At 48.9% G+C, this 18102-nt stretch overlaps 1 protein-coding gene across 1 annotated transcript in view; it reads left to right on the forward strand.

Annotated features, from left to right (window-relative positions):
• Window positions 1-2212, forward strand: part of Fkbp5 (FKBP prolyl isomerase 5) — an 85344-nt gene extending 83132 nt beyond the window's left edge. Inside the window, exon 11 of the mRNA XM_036168176.1 lies at window positions 146-2212. Within this exon, the coding sequence (XP_036024069.1) occupies window positions 146-250 (105 nt within the window). The 3' untranslated portion in view covers window positions 251-2212. The remainder of the gene's footprint in view (window positions 1-145) is intronic.
• Window positions 2213-18102: the final 15890 nt, after the last annotated feature.

An 18102-nucleotide genomic window follows, 5' to 3' on the forward strand; every position in this document is an offset into this window, starting at 1 on the left:
CAAACACAAGCATACACATTTATTGTAGACCTGATAAACCCATCTTGGGAAGGCAGGGGTTAATTTCTCCTCCTCCTCCTCCTCCTCCTCCTCCTCCTCCTCCTCCTCCTCCTCCTTCTCCTCCTCCTCCTTCTTTAACCCTCAGGAAGCAGCCAGCAAAGCAACGAGCAAGAAGGTTGTAGAAGGAGCGGCTGGAAAAAGATCCGAGAGTCGGGCCATGGAAGCAGGAAAGGCTGAAGGCCGTGTATGACGCCGCGCCAAGGAGGGAAGAGAGTCCTCATGCACTCAGCCCTCCTTGCTGGGCTCACACCCAACTCAGGACTGCACAGTGTTTAGTGTAAGGTTTCTTACGGTCTCTGTGATTCTGGAAGCAAATGGCAAAAACAGTAGCTTCCCAAAATAGCACCCTGCTGCTGCCCAGGGGTGGGGGTGGGGCCCTGCCAGGGACAGAATAGAAAGGGCCGTTAAGCCAGCATAGCAGCTCAAGTCCAGCTCATTTCAGTTTGTCACCTTTCGGTGTCCGACAGTGTCCCTTGAGATGATCCTAGTGCCGGGCTGCTGTGAGATCCTACATCAGCATCTCAGTAGCATTGCAGGAGCCCTGGAAAACTAACTCAGTGGATCCCTACTATCCTACTGGGAGACAGGGCCGGGGATGGAAGGGGAGGTTTTCCCAGGTCCATAGCAGAAAACAGCGGCCACCTCCTGCCTGTCCAGTGGCTTCCCCAGTTCCCATCTCAGACTTGTGAATATGGCTTTCTGTCATGCCCAGCTTATCCTCCAGAGTCTGTCATTACTCCAACACCCTCATTAGTGGTGGCAGGCGGGAGTTTTTGGGTTCGCTTTCCCTGATTAGAATGAACTTGGGAAGTGTGGAGAGCAGTTGGAGTGGCCTTATTTTCCCACTGTCCTCCCTTTCAAGAATGACATTAGCACTTAGTGCATCATGCCCCCCCCCCCACTGCTGCCCAGCCTCGTGTTTCCATTCTCTGCCCCGCTGTGAAGAACCTGAGGCTTGCTCTTCTAGACCTGGAGTGGACTGATGTCCAAATCCCACTAAGACTGATGCAGTCACACTTTTTTTTTTTTTAATTGCTTGTAAGCTTATATACTACTGCTTTATGGAAGAAACTTCACACTCCTCTATCATGCAAAAATACTTTTTCACTTTTTACTTTTTAGCTTTGGTTTTGAACGGCAAAATCTGTGAGGTTTAAAAGCAGGCAGTTCCTCTTAGAGTGATGGGACCCGGGGTTAAGTGAGCAGCTGCTGTCCCCTGTGCCTCTTCGTTCTGGTGTGGGCTGTAAAGGTTGCTGGCTTCCCTGCGGGTATATCAAGCCAAAATCTCCAGTCCTTAGGCATTGGATCAGGGCAAGATCTAAACAGTCATGTAGTTGGATTTTAGTCCTATGGGTAATGTATGGAATTGAGCACAGCTTGCTTCTCTATAGCCCATGAAACCCCCAAGGGGATACACCCAGCAGCCCAGAGAGCCATTCACCTAAGCCTGGAAACCTCATTTTCCTAGCCCTGGGAACACTGACAGTTGCATTTAGATGGGTTTTTATTTTTATGATGGTTTTAATAAAACAGTCTCATTGTTAAATTAGGATCTTAAAACCTACAAATCAAGTTGTTTTCCCGCTGTTCCAATTTTATTCTACATGCAACAGATGGAATTAAGTTTTGAGAATTTCTTTTACTGATGACTGAAACGCCTCGAATTTCACATTTTATGCTTCTGCCTCTTTCCATGAATGTTTTAAACCCTGGTCTCACCTAGGAAGTACACAGAGCAGGAGTTGACTTATTTAACTCTAATGTCTGAAGTTCTGTTGACTAGAATACAGAAGCAATGAGGATGTGGCTGCATCGGACCCAACAAGATAGGCCAGTTAGCTCTTTACAGGAAACCTCCTTGTCAGAAAACATGGGGGCCTCACCAGCTCTCTCCTGAGTGTACATTGTGGGCCAAGGGGACTGGTACGGGAGGAGGAGGTGTGCAGTACCCCTGGACCATACATGTTCTTGTAGTCGGTAATTTCAACAGTTTATCTGCAAATTAGAGTCTTCAAACCACCTTTAGACTGGGTACAGTGATGGGTGCCAGATAATAAAGTTAAATTTTGGTTTTTCAATAATCATTTAGATGCTTGGAGTAGTGGTGTACTCCTTTAATCCCCGCACTCAGGAGGCAGAGGCAGGGGGCAGATCTCCTGAGTTCTAGGACAGCCAGGGCTACACAGAGAAACTCTGTCTCAAAACAATACAAAAAAAAAAATCGTTTAGATGCATTTTGTGTTCCTTAAATAAATTTTTTTAAAAGTGTTTTTTCATTGTTCTTTGGTTGTTTTTGTTTGATTTTTAAATTTGACTTACCTTTACTTACTTAGAGTGTGTGCTTGAGTGTATGTGTGTCCAAGTGCCCTTAGAGACCAGAAGAGGACTTTGGACCCCCTAGAACTAGAGTGACAGGGAGTTGTGAGCCAGATATGGGTGCTGGGAATTGACCCAGAGCCCTCTGCAGAACAGTGAGTGCTCTGTAACTGCTGGGCCACCTCTTGCCCAACCTCTCGTTGTTCTTGGTTTTGTTTCAAAGGTCTCTTTATTACTGTTTTAATGTGTATGTGTGGATGTTTACCTGCATATGTATATATACGTGCACTGTGTGCTTTAGGTGGCCAAGGAAGATAGACGAGAGCATCAGATCCCCTGGAACTAGAGTTAGAGATGGCTGGGAGCCACCATGTGGGGCTGGGAACTAACCCAGGTCCTCTGCAAGAGCAGCCAGTGCTCTTAACCCCTGAGCCTTCTCTCCAGCCCTGATAAATAGCCTAGAAAGAAAGATGTTTTGGTCTCCAGCCATCATGCTGTAGACGATGGATCTTCCCTGATCTCTGAAGCTCAGCAGATTGGGCCTTGTATTAGTTACTGTTCTATTGCCGTGACAAGATGCCGTGACCTAGGCAACCATAAGAAGGGACCACCTGGGCTTGCAGTTTCAGAGTCAGGAGGTCCACGGTGGCAGAACAAAGACACAGTGGCGGGATAGCTGAGAACTCTTGATCCACAGGTACCTCCGGGCAGGAGTCTTTTGAAATCTCAAAGCCCAGCCACTAACACACCTCCTCCAGCAAGGCCACACCTTCTAAGACCTCCAAGTGGTTGCACCAACTGGGGACCGTGTTTTCAAACAAGCCTGTGGAGCCCGTTACCATTTAAACCACCACTGGGCTGCTCCATCCTTGGATGCAGAAAAGCTGTTTAGGTTGAAAAACTCGGATGGAGCCCAATTAAAGGAATGAGATTTGGGTGACTGCAGGGGCGGCTCAGCTGTTAGGAGCTCTTCCCGAGGTGCTGAGTTCAGTTCCCAGCAACTATATGGTGGCTCACAGCCATTTACCATGAAATCCGATGCCCTCATCTGGCCTGCAGATGAGCGTGCAGACAGAGCACTCATACATAAATAAATGGTTTAAAGAGAGTGAGTCAGGAGGTGGTGGCGCCGTGCACACTTTTAATCCCAGCACTCGGAAGGCAGAGCCAGGCGGATCTCTATGAGTTTGAGGCCAGCCTGGGCTACAGAGCGAGATCCAAGACAGGAACCAAAACTACACAGAGAAACCCTGTCTCAAACAACCGAGGGGGGGAGGGAGGGGGGGGAGGGAGAGAGAGAGAGAGGGAGAGAGAGAGAGAGAGAGAGAGAGAGAGAGAGAGAGAGAGAGAGAGAGAGGCAAGAGAGAGATTTGGAAACTGGGCACACTTCCACATTCTGCTCTTACCCAGCTGGCTCCATGGCAAAGGTGGTGTGACAGTGTGCCTTTATTACGGTGAACCATCGAACTAAAAACTAAGGTTTGTATTTTCTTACTAATGGATAATCCAGCTTTTTGAACTGATTTAGGAAATAATGGTTAACTATTCTCACTGGTAAATACACAAAACAGGTGTGACCATCTCAGGTGGTATTCCATGCTTTATGTGTTCTTTCTGGAAAGTACACTGTCTCTAGAGTCCCAGCTGCACATGCTCTGCAGGCCTGAGGTGCTGAAATGGCAGTTTGCCTGCAAGGGCCCTATAGGCTTCAGGCACCCTCATTCCCTCAGTCACCCAGTTTGTGTGTGTAGGGGGTGTACAAACAGGGAGGCCAGAAGAGACATTGGATATTCTCTGTTGCTGTCCCCCTTATTCCCTGTGACAGATCTCTTCCTGACCTGCAGTTTGCCAGGTTCATTGAGAGGGCACCACTCCAGTGCTAGTGTTCCAGGTTGTGAACACAGCCACATTGAGCTTTTGACATTTGGGTTGTTAGCCCAGCCTTTAACGTCTGGACCATGTCTCAGCCCACATTCAGCATTTTTACACGGATGCTGGAGAGTTGAGCTTTGGTCTTCATGTAAAATCCTTTGTGTTGAGACAGGGCCTCACTATGTAGTTCAAGCTGTCCTGGAACTCACTCTGTAGCCCAGGCTGGCTGTGAACTCAGAGATCCGCCTGCCTCTGCCTCCTGAGTGCTGGTCAACACACCAGGCCACTTCCACATCTTTCTAGACAAATATTCACTCAGGAACTCGGGATGAGCCAGAGTTCTGCCTGGAACTCAGTCACTGGACTCTGCTTCAGGAGCACCCTGTGTGCTCCCAAAGCATGCTGCTGAGTGAGCTGTGTCCACACTTAACTTGGTCTTAGCGATGCCACGATGACCTCTCAGCATGGTGCATCAGAACCCTGTGTCCTTAGAGACTGTCGCTAACATGGACAGCAAAACTAGTTCAATTAAACTTGAACTGGTTCTACCCAGAAACCCAAAGCCAGCCAGCCTGGCTGTACATTTCTACCTGTACCTCTGGGTGGTAGCACTGGAATGTCTTGGGAAAGTTGGGAGGCCTCTGCTTCCCTCCACGTTTTTCTCTCTGATGTGTCAGGCAAATATCTTTGATAGTATAAAGAGGAGCTGTGACGTTAATAGCTGTTTGCATAATTTTGCTCAGTCTGTAGTGTCCATTTACATACATGACCTTAATGTGTTACAAGAAAGGCCGCCTCCAGCACTGAAGATGTGGCCCAGTTGATAGATAGAGTCCTTTCCTAACAAGTCAGAAACCCTGGGCTCCATCTCCAGTTCCACAGAAAAACTGGATGCGTGGTGCACATCTGTCATGCCAGCCCTGGCAAGGAAGGTAGGTCAAGGATCCTTCAAGGTTGCTGGGCATGGTGGCATGTACCTTTAAACTCAGCATTTAGAAGGCAGAGCCAGGCAGATCTCTGAGTTCCAGGCCAGCCTGGTCTACATGGTGCCAGTGTCTGAAAGTAAACTGAGGCCAGCCTGGGATGCAACTCTTATGGGAGGAGGAGAGAAGAGACAGCCCCGGACCTCTTCATACCGTGATACCGTAGACAGCAGCTTGTGACAGTAACCACGATCCATGGTACCCATGGTGGTGACAGCTTGAGATAGCCCATGATTCAGAGGTTCTTCATCTCAGGGATGAGTGATCCTTGAAGTATCAGAAAATGTAGCCCAGTGGTGGTGGCGCACACCTTTAATACCAGCACTCGGGAGGCAGAGCCAGGCAGATCTCTGTGAGTTCGAGGCCAGCCTGGGCTACCAAGTGAGATCCAGGAAAGGAGCAAAGCTACACAGAGAAATCCTGTCTCAAAAAAACAAAAACAAAAAATCAGGAAAGGGAGGGAGTCCTAGACTGGACATGCAGCCAACTGGTATGTATCAAGTCACCTGATGCCCTGACACAGTTCCAGAATAGGCTTCTTCTAGACCACACTGACTTCCTGTCAAGAGAGAAGGGGGCATTCTGTGGGCGGGGAATGTACAAAGGCAGGCCCCACTCCACCCTGGAGAAGCAAGCCAGCACCGCGGCCCCGAGGGCATCTCCCTGAAGCCACTCTGGATGTATGGGGGTGGTGGTGGATGTATGGGGGTGGTGGATGTGGTGCTTTTGGACTCTGTGTGAGTGGCAGGCCCTTCCACCCATCTTGCAACCTGATTAGCTTGAGAAAGGACAAAGATTCTGTTATTCCCTCATCTTGAGCAGCCAGTTCTGTTTATTGGAATGCCGCTGTTCACTGAAGGTGAGTCCAAGGCAAGATGCTCCTCTCTATACTGCCCCACACACACACCCCAGGGGTCCACAGGGCCAGCTCCAGAGAACAGTATCGGGGAAACCTGCCCTGAAGCCTCAGGCTGGAATGGGGCACATGTTACTTTCTGAAGCCTCGCTCTGGTAACCTTCCAGATGTGGGAAGAGCAGGCTGCTTTGAGGGACTCACCCGGGAGCCAGGGGCGCTGGTGTGTCTCAGTGGATGGGGTACACCTAGACTCTAGGCCTTTCTTACCGTTATTCCGTGTTTCTGGACCAAGTCAGCTTTGGGGTGATGTGTTTTTATAAGGTAGCTCTTCCCTCAGGACATCATGACTCAGCTTCAGGTTGTCTCTGGAGCTCCTGACCAAGAAAAGAGATGAGAACAAATAGGTGATTATTAGTGTTTTGGGGCAGGGTGGGGCTGAACTCAAGAGTCACCGGCAGCTCTGTATTATATCTGCTCACAACCAGCTTCCCACACAGAGGAGTCTGGATTGGTTTTTTTGTTTTGTTTTGCTTTTCTATCTTTTTTTTTTTTTATTATTATTATTATGTATACAGAAGAGGGCACCAGATCTCATTTCAGATGGTTGTGAGCCACCATGTGGGTGCTGGGAATTGAACTCAGGACCTCTGGAAGAGCAGTCGGTGCTCTTAACCTCTGAGCCATCTCTCCAGGCTTTTCTATCATTTTATTTATTCTTTCACACAATACATCCCAACCAACCACAGCCTCCCCTCCCTCCAGTATCCCACCCCCACCCACCTCCATTTCCCTTCAGAAAAGAGCAGGCCTCCAAGGGCTATCAACCAAACAGCATAACAAGATGCAGTAAGACCAGGCACAAACCTTCATATCAAGGCTGGATGAGGCCACCCCATAAGAGGATAAGGGTCCCAAGAGCAGGCAAAAGTCAGAGACAGCCCACTCCCACGGTTAGGAGTCGCCCAAACACCCCAAAGCAAACCACACAGGACCGAAGGCAGACCCCATGACTCACTTCAGTCTCTGAGCGCGCCCCCCCAGCCCTGCTTAGTGGATTCTGTGTCCTTGACTCTTTTGCCTCCGACATTCTTTCCTCCCCCTCTTCCTTGGGGTTCCCCAAGTTCTACCTAATGTTTGGGTGTGGGTCTCTGCCACCACTCCCATCAGCTACAAGAGGAAGCCTCTCTTAGGACAGCTGGGCTAGGCTCTGAGTATAGCAGAGTATCCTCAGGAGTCATGTGATGGACTTGTTGTTTGGCGGGGTGGGGGTGGTGTTTGGTTTTACCCTAGTTCTCTGAGCCATCCACCTTCCAGTTCCTGGACATCCGGGCAGTGTCAGGCATGGGCTCCCTCTTGTGCCATGGGCCTCAAGTTAAATGAGTCCTTGGTTGGCCGTTCCCCCACAAGCCCTGAGCCACCATTGCCCCAGCACATAGCACAGGAGGACAGGTTATGGGTCAAATGTCCCCATCCCACCACTGGATGCCTTACCTGGTTATGGAAGATGGCTGGTTCAGGCTCCATATTCTCCATTACTAGGGCTCCTCACTTGGGTCACTCTCACGGGTTCCAGGAAGTTTCCACTGCACTAGGTTTCCACATCACACACCCCCATACTCCCAAGTCTACTTATTCCTCCCTACCCCACCTGGTCCCTCCTGTTCCATCCCTACCCATCCCCAGTCCACCCACAAGATCTATTTCCCTTCCCAGGATGATCCCTGCATCCCAAGGGGACACTCCTGCATTACCGATGGAGGTGCTAACTTGTACAGCCACTATGAAAATCAATATGGCAGATCTTCAAAAAATCAGGAATCGGTCTGCCTCAAGCCTGAGCTATACCGCTCCTGGGTATATACCCAAAAGACACTCCATCCTATCACAAGGGCGCTTGCTCAACTGTGTTCATACAGCTTCATTCATAGCAGAAACTGGAAACAACCTAGAAACTGAAGAACAGATAAAGAAAACTCAGCTGTTTTAAAAAATGACATCTTGAAATTGTACACAAATGGATAGAACTAAAAAAAAAAAAAAAAAAAAAAAAAAAATCATCCTGAGCGAGGTAACCCAGGCACAGAAAGACAAACGTGGTATGTACTCACTTCTAAGTGGACATGAGCTGCAGTTCAGGATAACATGTAGGGTCCTCAGACTGCTCCACATGGTCTGAAGACACCTGATACCAATTGCAGAAAGCAGCTGGGGCCCACCCGAAGTGGCTACAACCCCAAAGGAGAGTAAGGCAGCCCCTTTTAAGCCTGTTTGGGGCTGTGGTTAAGTGTTCTTTGAAGTAACTGAGTATAGACCCTTCCTGACACAGGAATCATTTTATGATTGGCTCATGACACCTGGTCAGCAAGTGTGGTTGCTCTGTCAGGGTCTGTCGGACTAAAAATAGAACAGCTCCTGTTTCTGGCCGGGTGGGACCCTGATTGCCCACCAGACTGGACGTACTTCCTGAAGGTCTGGTTGAAGCCAGACATGAGTCAGCAAAGGATGATGGGGTAGTACGGGGCAGAGGTCTTAGCAAACAGACCCTAGTCCCAGCAACCATGCTACAATCCACAGACCCAGAGAGGCTAAGCAACAAGGAGGGATCTAGGCGGCACCTTGATTTTCTTTTTCTATCTAAAAACCTAACCTCGGGCTGGTAAGATGACTCAGTGAGTAAAAACGCCTGCTTCCAAACCTGATGACCTGAGTTCAGCCCCCCAACTGGCAAGTTGTCCTCTGACCTCCACACATTTACACCTACACAAAATAAACAATTATTTTAAAAACATAGTGCATATACACTAATTAAAAACAAAATATAGGGCTGGAAAGATGGCTCAGCAGTTAAGAGCATTTGCTGCTCTTGCAGGGAACCCAGCTTGGGTTCACAGCCAGAAACAAATATAAATCCAGTTCCAGAGGATATGTTGCCTCTTGCCTTAACAGCTACAAACAGGTGAGCACATGAACTCACAGGCACACACATACACATAAAAATAAATGACTTAAAAAACAAACAAAAAAAAAAACTTAAGTCAGCTAGACACCGTGGCACACACCTTTAATCCCAAAACTTGGGAAGCAGAGGCAGGTGGATCTGAGTTCAAGGCCAGCCTGGTCTACAAAGTGAGTTCCAGGACTATTACACAGAGAAACCCTGTCTCAGGGGGGGAAAAAAATCTTAACCCCAAGCCAGACATGGTGGCACACACCTTTAATCTCAACACTCAGGAGGTAGGGGAATATTGGAGCCCATTTAGGTTCCTAGTGGCTTTACCCAGTAGGTCTGCATAAAGAGGATGATTAGACCATGGACCTGAGTACCAGGTGCCTGAGATGGTCTGCACTTGGCTGTGCTGAGTCTTGTCTTATGCCCCACCCCTTGGCATTCCTTTAAAAGCCCTTTAGCACATGGCTTAGGATCCAGGTCCTCCCGAGGCTATCCTGGGTTTCCTGTCTGTTTCTCTTCCCTCTAAATTTCTATCTAATATTTTCCTGCTCCTGCTCAAGAGTACTCTGGGGAAATGTGGGGATGGGGTGGCCTCCCCACAGAGGCAGGTGGATCTCTCAAAACTGAGGGCCAGCCTGGTCTACATAGTGAGATTCTTTCTCAGTAAATAAATAACTGGGAGGTGGTGGCACACGCCTCTAAGCCCAGCATCCCGGGAGGCAGAGGCAAGCCAGCCTGGTCTACAGAGGGAGTTCCAGGACAGCCAGGGCTACACAGAGAAACCTTGTCTCAAAAAATAAATAATGAATGAATGAATGAATGAATGAATGAATGAATAAATAAAGCCTTAAGCCCATACATATACACTATTGCCCTCTGAAATGCTAATGGTGTCCTTTCTAAAGATGACACTGGCCTGGATATGAAGCTAAGAAAATGTGACTCACAAACAGCCCTAAGAGATCTGGGAATGAACACCTTGCTTTACTGCTCCTGTGTCTAGCATATAGCATATAGTCTGGTCCATGGTAGTGCCCCCCCAGTCTGGTACTCAAGCGTTTGGTCCTTCACTTTTCTTGGAATGTGGAGGCCAGAAGCACACCATATTCTAGCCATCCTCCACCCAGATGACCAACCAGTAACTTGACTTTGAGGCCGCCATAACTGCAAAATGGGTCTGTGCTCCTCAGACTAAACTCACCTTCTTTCATTATGTGAGTGTGTGTGTGTGTGTGTGTGTGTGCGCGCGCGCGCGCGCGCGCGCACATGCATGGCAGATCATGAGACAGTTTGCAGAGTTGGTTTCCACCTTGTGGGTTCCAGGGATCAAATCAGGTCATCAGGCTTGGCAGCAGGTGCCTTTACCTGCTGAGCCATCTCACTGGCCCAATAATCCTCCTTTAAAAAAAAAAAAAAAACAAAAAACAAAAAACAGACAGGATATTTTTATGTAGTCCTGGATGGCCTGGAACTCACTATGTAGACCAAACTGGACCTGCCTCCGAACCTGCCCTGGGTGCTGGGATTAGAGGTGTGTGCCACCATGCCCAGCCACACCGGCTTTGTATGTGGATGTTGGAGACCTGAACGTAGGTTCTCTTGCTTGAACAGCAAGCCCTTCGCTGACTCAGCCATCTTAACATGCAAGGCGGTAGCTCAATGCCTTCTAAAAGTTGTGCAACCAGTCTCCAAAACTTTCATCTCTCAACTCTGCAACTGTGCCAGTAAACCGTAAGCCCTCACAACGCTCCCCCCCCCAGTCCCTGCACTCACCCCATCTCTAGGGTTAACTACTATGAGCTCATGCAGTATTTATCTCTTTTCTTTTTTGCAGTGTTGGACATCAAAGCCAAGGCCTCACACCTGCTAGACAAGGGCCCCAGTCCAGGCCGTCTTATCTTTCTACGACTGCATTATTCCACGTAGCATTAGGTTCCCTGGTGAAGCAAGTGCTAAGGAGCTCCTGTCCCAAATCTGAAAGGCCGGTTGTATCCATTCATCTGTGGGCGGAGCTGTGTCTCCGCCCTTTTTAGCACTGGTGAAAAAGCTGCTGTGAAGGGCCAGATGGGTGTGGTGGCTCACACCTGCCATTCCAGCACCTAAGAGATGAGGCAGAAGGTCAGGAGTTCAAAGCTGGTCTGGGATACTTGAGACCTTGTCAAAAGAAAAACTGCATGTAGTGCTTGGAAGAAAGAAAAAGGAAAAAGAACTTTGTGTCGTAAAAGAGTCTCACTGATTCACTTTCAGTGGCGATAATGGCCTTTGGTGTGTGTGGTTTATGTTCACATGTCTGTGTGGGTGTGGGTGTGCTGTGTATGTGAGGCCAGAGGTTGATGTCCAGTCTCTTCTTTGGTAGCTGAATGAATCAAGTTCTCTCACTGAACCAAAGCTTGTCATTTGGCTGAACTGGCTGGTCAATGAGGTTCTGGGATCCACCTGTCTATGTGGTGCCCAGTACTCCCACCTAGGGTGTGCCACTACACGTTGAGTGCTGGGGATCTGAACTCAGGTCCCCAGTGTAAAGCAGGCATATTTCCAAGTGAGCCATCTCCCCTAGTTCCTTAATGCCCTTTTAACAGACAGAATCTTTCCACTTCTCTGAATTCCCACTCCCCCAGATTTTGTCTCGTTTTCCAAACTATACAGTTTCTTGGGAGGCATACTGAAGTGCTTAGAATTTCAAAAGTGAAATGAAGCGCATCTTCCCAACAAGCATACCAGCTAAGTATTGCTGAGCCACCCAGCCAGTGGAGACAGACTGCACATAGTTGTTGAGAAATGTTGGGAAGAGGTGGGTTCTGAACTACAGGCTCTCCATCTCCTGTGTAGGCAGAGTGGACACTTGATTTAATAAAGTGATTTGGGGTTTTGTTTTGGGATGGTTTTGTTTTTGTATTTGACGTTAGGAAGTAATCACTCTCTTGGCATGCATGTGCGCATGGTGTGAGGTGCATTTGCATGGGGTGCTTGTGAGTGGAGGTCAGAAGTTGACATTAGGGGTCTGCCTCTCCCTTGAACCCAGAGCTTGTCATGCTGGCCATATTACTTGGGAGGTCCCCTGTCTCAACTTCACAAGCACTGGGATCATGACATGGGCCACCCTTGCTTCCTGATTGAATATTTTAGTTTTTAGATTCAAATGGACCTGTGTAGCCTGTGTATTGTCACTGCACATGCTACTGCCTGGTATAAATGGCAGTCAGGGTACAGTTGCCTTATATGAAATTCCATACAACCACTGCTCTGTGTGTGTGTGTGTGTGTGTGTGTGTGTGTGTGTGTGTGCGCGCGCGCGTGCGTGCATGTACACACGGTACATGCACAGATTTCCTGGAGCTGGAGTTACAGTTAGTTATGAGCTGCTCTTTGTGAGCGTTGGGAAATGAGTTTGGTCCTTTGAAACCAGTACCAACTCTTAAATGTTGAACCGTCTCTCCAGCCCCAAGGCTTTTCCTTCTTAGTACAGATTTAGCAGCTCTAACTTCCCCTCTGGCTTGACAAAGCCCATACACTTTGGTATGTTGCGTTTTTGTTTTGGATTTGTTTTTATTTTATATTTTGCCCGCATGTATGTCTGTGCACCACATGTGTATCCAGTGCCTGTGGAGGCCAGAGGGGAGTCAGATCCCCTGGAGCTAGAGTTACAGATGGTTGTGAAATGCCATGTGGGTGCTGGGAATTGAACCTGGGTCCTTTGCGAGATCAGCCAGTGCTTGTAATCAGTGAGCCATCTCTCTAGGCCAAATTTTTGTTTTTATTCATCCCAAAGTATTTTCTAATTTCCTTCATAATTTTGTCTTTGACCCTCAGCTTGCTAAAGAGTGTGCTTAATTTCCACATATTTGTGACTTTTCCAACTGCCTGCCTTATGTTATTAATCTGATTTCATTCCTCTGTGGTTAGAGCACATACCATGTACAATTCTTTGTTTGATTCATATCCTTTTAAATGTATTGAGACTTTCACAGCCACATATGGTCTGCCCCAGAGAATCTGTCCTACTTTTAAGAAAATTATATGCATGCTTTTGCGTGGCATTTTTAAAATTATCAGTATTACATTTTTACTTTGTGTGTGTGTGTGTGTGTGTGTGTGTGTGTGTGTGTGTGTGTGTGTATGGCAGCAGATGTGTGGTGGTCAGGGGACTCAGTTCTGTCTTTCCAATGAGAGGGTCCACCTTGCTGGAGCAGGGGGCATTTCGGTAAGTAGCTGTGAGGTCTGATGGGTTTCCAGGGCATCTTCAGCTTGTCCTTTGGTCTGGCTGTTCTGTCCCTGGGTGGGAGTGTGGTACTTCAGTCCCCACCATGACTGCTGAGCTGTCTTGAATGTGCCTTGGGTTCCTTCAGCTTAGCTTTGATGCACACACATGATTATAATAATGTCTCTCATATTTTGACTCTTTTCCATCATAAGATCTTTGGCTCATCGTTCAAGAGTACTTACTGCTCTTCCCATGGACCTGGGTTCAGTTCCCAGCTCCCCACATCCATGCAAGGCCAGCACACTGCTAACTGAGCTCCATTCCAACCCCATTTTGCAAGTTTTCTGTCTTACGACCCTGCCCAATCTGTCATTCTCCATTTCCACCTTAAATGTGTTAAGTAACATAAATATTTTCTAGAGTGACATTCCAATTTCCTTGTCTTTTAGTCTTTCCTTTCTATGTATTGGTGATGTCCCACGGATGCCTGTTAACATCTTAACTTAATAGATTATAACTTGAGCTACTACCAACATAATTTCAATAGCATATATAAACTTTAGTCCAGCCGGGCAGTGGTGATACACACCTTTAGTCCCAGCACTCGGGAGGCAGAGGCAGGCAGACCTCTGAATTCGAGGCCAACCTGGTCTGCAGAGTGAGTTCCAGGACAGCCAGACTACACAGAGAAAACCCTGTCTCGAAGAAAACAAAACAAAAACTTTAGCTAATCATAGTAGCAAGTGAGTGTAAGTGAGTGTAGTTCCAGTCCTTGGAGATGAAGGCAGGAGAGTTAGGATTTCAAGGCCAGCCTGGGCTGCATGATTCCCTAGCTCAGGAAAAAAAAAAAATCTCTCTCTCTATCACCCCTTCCCCTCCTGGCCCCGAGCCAGGACCCTTACACAGATTACATTTCTGACTGTTCCAGTCAGATTACCCTTTGTTTGTTTGAGGTTTTGGTTTTTCGGGACAGCGTTACACTGTGTAGCCCTGGCTGTACTGGAACTCCCTCTGTAGACCAGGCTGGCCTCGAACTCAGATCTGCCTCTGCTTCCCGAGTGCAAGAATCAAAGGCCTGGGCCATCACCTCCGTCCAGCCAGAGTTCTAACTACTGAGCCATCTCTCCTCCCCCTCTGTGTTTCTACGTGTGGATTTAAATTACTGTGTACTGCCTTTTATTTCATCTAACAGGCTCTTTAGTCTTTTTTTTCCCCTCAGCTATAGAGTTTGGGGGTTGTTTCATTGAATCTCAACAGTGATGAAATCATTTGTATTGAGAGTAAATTCTAGCAAAAGATCTGGGGAGAGGAGGGTTTTATCCCTGGCCTTGCTGGGGACGCCAGTAAACAGGGTTTGTTTGGTCTTGTAGCAGTCTGCAATCTGACTTTCCCAAGTGTCGAGAGCTGCCACCGAGCAGCTTCCCTCCGCTCCGGGATCCAGCACTTCTGAAAACCAAAGGAAAGGGCCAGGCAGCCACAGGCCTGGGCTCAGCTCTCCAGGTAAATGCATGGACACAGCATCTCAGAAAGGCAGCTGCTGCCCACCCGCCAGGCGTCATCAGCACCCAGCGATGCACCCTTGTCCAGCTGGTGAGGGTGTGTCAAGTGAATGGCACCTCAGCCATTGCCTCCCCTCCCCCTGGGAGGGAGGAAAGGCCTCACCTCTCCCTGCCCTTCAGTGAGACCAGCCCCATCAGCCTCACATTCCACCCTCTGCCACAGCTCACAGGCTGCATGCCGGGTCCCATCAGCAGCCAGCACCTTCTGCCCTTCTGCACAGGCTCTAACGTGTCCTCCTTACCCCAATGGGGCCTGCCTGACAGCTTCCTGCAATTGCAGGTAAGCTCCCTCAAATGAAGCCCCGAGTGCTGAGTGGTCTTCAGACGACTTACTGGCTAGGAGGTGGGTGGGAGTCTGGAAGGAATCTGGGCACAGCGAGGTGCCCCTGCAGCCTGCTGGGGGTGGGGACATCAGAGAAGCTGCAAATTCACCCTGCTTCCAGCTGTGACACAAGGAAGGGCAGAGGTGGGCCTGAACAAGGTTTCAGAGGGAACAGAAGACAGCAGCTAGCTGCTCAGGGTTGTTGTTCTTCAAGTCTCCACAGCCACATACTCCTGAGTGCAGGCACCTGAGATCCTGCGCGCCTGCGACCCTGCAGACGATCCATCGTGATTTAGTCAGCTGGCTGGAGGGACCGCTCAGCTGTTAAGAGAGCCGGCTGCTCTTACAGAGGACTAGAGTTCAGTTCCTAACCACTGTGTCAGGTGACTCAGCCACCTGTAACTCTAGCTCCGGGAGATCTGGCCTCCTCGTCGTTCATGAGCACCGAAACACAGAGGTTTGCGTACACACACACACACAATCAAGCTGTATCAAGCACCTGCCCAGCCTCCAGTGATGGTCGTTCATAAGGAAAACCTGAAGTAAGGCTGAGGCTGAGGCTCAGTTATCAGAGTGTGCCACCCACATTACAAACTAGGGTTCCAACCCCAGTTCATCACAGACTTGGGGGTGTGAATCTTCAACCCCAGCACACAGGAGGTGGAGGCAGGAGGATCACTGGCTCTAGCCACCTTCCTCTGTGTAGCCGGTTACAGCCTCCCTCCTTGAGACCCTGTCTCAAAAATAAACCAAAAGAAAAAGAAAGCCAAGCCAGAATGTGGTGGCGCATGTCTTTAGGCCCAGCACTGGGGGAGCACTGTAGTTTTGGGGGTGAAAAAGGGGCAAAGGGCATCTGGCGCATGTCTTTAGGCCAGCACTGGGGGAGCACTGTAGTTTTGGGGGTGAGAAAGGGGCAAAGGGCATCTGGCGCATGTCTTTAGGCCAGCACTGGGGGAGCACTGTAGTTTTGGGGGTGAGAAAGGGGCAAAGGGCATCCCGAAGGCTGGGCAGGGGGTGGGAGGGGCAGGTGGAGTGAGCCAGGTACCGGAGTTTGTTCCCTCTGGGCTGGAGATTGAACGGGATTTTGATGGGTGAGTCTCGTGTCCTGCAGGGGCTCCACTGCCTGGCCTGGCCTGCCTGGGAGACCAGAGAAGAGAGAAAGGAATAGCTGGGGTTGCTAGGTGGAGTCCTGCCTGCCGGCTAAGGACAGTGACGCAGCCCTGGAGGCTGGGTCAGCGTTGGGCCTGAGCTCCTTCCCTTCCCCTGGGCCAGTCTCTACAGCCCTTGGCCCCAGTGGCCTGGCCTCAGCACTTACCTGGCAGGTGGCCCATCCTCTAGTGAGGGGGTAGCAGCTTGGAGGTTATGCCTTTGGGGTCAGGCACAGACAAGCTGACCGCAGAGAAAGGCACCCAGAGGGCCACATGAGAAGTGATGTCACCCCACGGTGCTTGACCTGAAGGTGGACATGAATAAGGGGGTGAGGACCTTGGGGAAGCCCAGGACTCCACCAGAGGGCAGAAGGAGACCTCAGGTGGCTGATTCGAGAGAGTCACCTCTTAGAGTATCGGCGTCCGCAAGCTAACCGGCATCAGTTCTTTTTTTCTTTTTTTTAAGATTTATTTATTTATTATGCATACAGAAGAGGGTGCCAGATCTCATTACAGATGGCTGTGAGCCACCATGTGGGTGCTGGGAATTGAACTCAGGACCTCTGGAAGAGCAGTCAGTGGTCTTAACCTCTGAGCCATCTCTCCAGCCCTAGGCATCAGTCCTGTAGGGGCTGAGACACCACCCAGATGGCAGGGGTGGCTCCAGCATCCTGGGTACCACAGGCACCGTGGAGCCTAGCATTGTTACACCCGTTGTCAAAGGGCTAAGTAACGATAACTAAGAGATGCCAAGGGCGGCAGGATGGTTCAGTGGGTAAAGGTGCCTGCAGCCAAGTCTGATGGCCTGTGTTTGACCCTTGCCTCCCACATGATACAAGGAGAAAACTGCCTCCTGCAAGTTGTCATCTGGGCTTTACACACACACACACACACACACACACACACACACACACACACACGATGCAATATTTTTAAAAAGGGGTATTTTTTTGTTTGTTTTGTTTTGTTTTGTCTTGTTTTGTTTTTGTTTTTGTTTTTCAAGACAGGGTTCTGGCTGTTCTAGAACTCACTCTGTAGACCAGGCTGGCCTCAAACTCACAGAGATCCACCTGCCTCTGTCTCCCGAGTGCTGGGATTAAAGGCATATATTGTAGCAGGAATCTTAAAAGTTCTTAATAAAATCAAACCTGTGGTCAGTTATTGGGGTGAATGCTGGAAGATCAGAGAAGCAGAACAAGCTAACCTCACCTCGTCAATTCCTCAGCTGATCCTGTTTCCTCAGACTGGAAGCCTCTGAGTCCTTATCCAGAATGAATCTCAGCTGAACTGTGCTGCTCAAAAGCCTGAAAGCTTAACCAGCCAAATACTTCTAGTTCCTGGTCTTCACGCCTTATATACCTTTCTGCTTTCTGCCATCACTTCCTGGGGTTAAAGGCGTGGATCACCATGCTTGGCTGTATCCTTGAACAAAGATCCAGGTAGATCTCTGCCTCTGGAATGCTAGGATTAAAGGCGTGTGCTACCACTGCCTGACCTCTATGTTTAATATTGTGGCTGTTCTGTTCTCTGACCACAGATAAGTTTATTAGCGTGCACAATATTTTGGGGAACACAATATCACCACAGCATATGCCGCCACCACCTGGCTTCAATATTTGAGATTTTATTTATTATTTCATATGTAGGAGTGTTTTTTGACATGGATATTTGTGTGTGCTTACAGTGCCCACAGAGGCCAGAGAAGGCATCAGATCCCCTGTAACTGAAACTTCAGAGGGTTGTGAGGTACCAGGTGGTTGGGGAATTGAACCTGGGTCCTCTGGAAGAGCAGACAGTACTCTTAACTCCTGAGCCATCTCCCTATCCTAAAAAAAA

The sequence above is a fragment of the Onychomys torridus genome, chromosome 18, assembly GCF_903995425.1.
Source record: "Onychomys torridus chromosome 18, mOncTor1.1, whole genome shotgun sequence".
NCBI classification, from domain to species: domain Eukaryota; kingdom Metazoa; phylum Chordata; class Mammalia; order Rodentia; family Cricetidae; genus Onychomys; species Onychomys torridus.